Below are 2,500 nucleotides of genomic sequence, written 5' to 3' on the forward strand. Positions count from 1 at the left end.
TATTTGGCTGACGCTTTTTATCCAAAGCGACTTACGGGACAATCCCCCCTGGAGCAATGCAGGCTTAAGGGCCTCGCTCAAGGGCCCAACAGCTGTGCGGATCTTACAGTGGCTACACCGCGGCTTGAACCACTAACCCTCCGGGTCCCAGTCATGCACCTTAGCCACTGGAACTGAAGCCACCCAAAACCCCAGTCACAGACGCAGCCAAAGCCGCATTCTTCAGACGGCGGTCGCTCGTTCACCTTGCGTTTCACACACCAACTGCATAACCACACACTGCACACCGACCACACAACCGCACACCGACCACACACCAACTGACCACACACTGACCACACACTGAGCACACACACTGACCGCACAACCACACTCCGACTGACCACACACCGACCGCACACTGACCACACACTGAGCACACACGGCACACTGACCGCACACCGACCACACACTGAGCACACACACCGAGCACACACTGAGCACACACACTGACCGCACAACAACACACCGACTGACCACATACCGACCACACACCGACCGCACACTGACCACACACAATTGCAAACACACCGACTGCACACTGACCGCACAACCACACACCGACCGCACACTGACCACACACAATTGCACACACACCGACCACACATAATTGCACACACACTGACCACACACGGCGCACTGACCGCACACCGACCACACACTGACCGCACACACACCGACCGCACCGACCGCACATACACCAACCACACCGACTGCACACACACCGACCGCACACACACCGACCACACCGACCGCACACACACCGACTGCACACACACCGCACGCACACCGACCACAGTGCAGTTTCGCGGCCCGGGATCTCCTCCCCATTCGCGTTTCAGAGGCTATAAATAATTCCCCAGTATGGAGCGTCGCGAGCATGTGGAAAAGAAGGGCAAACAGGCGGCACGCATGCTAATGAGATTACAGAGCGTGATAAATAAATAAACACCGCTTCAGACGCGCGAAGCACTGCATCTGACGGAGCGTGGGTCCGCCAGGGGAGGGGGGTTCCACAGATCTCCTTCGGAGGAGGAGACGCTCGCCTCCGGAAGTTTCCTATTGGCCACAGAGGACCGGGCCGCGAGCAAAGCTCACTGGGCTGCGATTGGTGGAATCGTAACACGGCAACGGGGATTAGCCGGAACAGAAAGTGTCAAACGGATTGTACAGGACCGGACATCTGCCTTTCGAGTAGCACCTGATGTCACCCACCAAGGACAAATAGGGGAATTCACTTCATTCATGTCATTTATTTATACATGCTAGGTTGATTGAGCATGCATACTCTTTTGCAACAACACCCTGTTAATGCCCCCAAGTAGCCTAACCTGCATGATTTTGTACTGTGGGAGGAAACCGGACTACCCAGAGGAAAACGCACGCCGGCACTGGGAGAACATGCAGACCACACACAGGAAGTCCCCATCTGAGATTTGAAACCGAGACCTTCATGAAGAAGTGGACTAATAGCCATCACCCGCATCTTCTAGTCCATCTGTCCCACAATTCCACTGGGAGCTGCGCTTTTACACGGCGATAACCTGCGAGGTTTTATGCAACAGGCCACGATTGATCTGTGGTCAAACAGACCATCCTCAACGCACAAGACACAAGACCTTATGGCTGCTCCAGACAGTGCTGTGCAAGAGGCTTAGACAGAGGAGATTTTTTTAGATATAGAAGTTCATTTCTTTGTTTTCTTTAAGTGTGTCCAAAGAAATGAGCAGATTTGAGATTTCCAAACATTCATTGAAATTGAAATGAAATTGTTGAATGTCATTGAACAAATTCACATATTTACAAATAGACCACATTTCAGATAAAAAAACTTGATGAAGGCTGTCTGGGTTTTCCCGCAGTAGCAGAAGCAAGCGAGACAGCCAGCAGAAGAACTGTGGCAAGCCTTTAACCATTTGTTGCTCTTTCAATGTTTAGAAACTTACAGAAAAGATTATGGAAAAGCTATACATACGTTTTTTCATGGGCCTAAGACTTTTGCACAACACTGTAAGACACAGAAGAAAAAAAAGGGACTCTGTTCTGGTCCCTGCTCTGTGATTGGTTGCTCTGGGAATGCCAAAGGAATTCATTGGCTCTCTCACCCGTTTCTTCAGCTGGTGCCGGGACTTGCGCTTCTCCTTCAGTCGGCCCAGCCTCCTGGCCCCGCCCCCGGCTCCGCCCCCCTTCCCAGGGAGCCCGTTGACCCGCTGGCTCCTCCCACCGATGATGCCCCTGCAGCTCTCCGAGCCACACTTACACACTTGCTGTGAGAGAGAGAGAGAGAGAGAGAGGGAGAGAGAGAGAGAGAGACAGGGAGGGAGAGAGAGAGAGAGAGAGAAAGAGGGAGAGAGAGGGAGGGAGAGAGAGAGAGAAAGAGGGAGAGAGAGAGGGAGAGAGAGAGAGAGGGAGGGAGAGAGAGGGGGAGAGAGAGAGAGAGGGAGACAGGGAGGGAGAGAGA

General features: G+C 52.9%; 1 protein-coding gene across 4 annotated transcripts in view; it reads right to left on the minus strand.

Annotated features, from left to right (window-relative positions):
• ash1l (ash1 (absent, small, or homeotic)-like (Drosophila)) overlaps positions 1–2,500 on the minus strand; it is a 45,733-nt gene that overhangs the window by 13,227 nt on the left and 30,006 nt on the right. For all 4 annotated transcript variants that reach the window (XM_061253852.1, XM_061253853.1, XM_061253854.1 and 1 more), the window contains one exon: positions 2,145–2,306. In XM_061253852.1, the coding sequence (XP_061109836.1) occupies positions 2,145–2,306 (162 nt within the window). The remainder of the gene's footprint in view (positions 1–2,144; positions 2,307–2,500) is intronic.

This window comes from Conger conger, chromosome 9 (genome assembly GCF_963514075.1).
Source record: "Conger conger chromosome 9, fConCon1.1, whole genome shotgun sequence".
In the NCBI taxonomy this organism is placed as follows: Eukaryota; Metazoa; Chordata; class Actinopteri; order Anguilliformes; family Congridae; genus Conger; species Conger conger.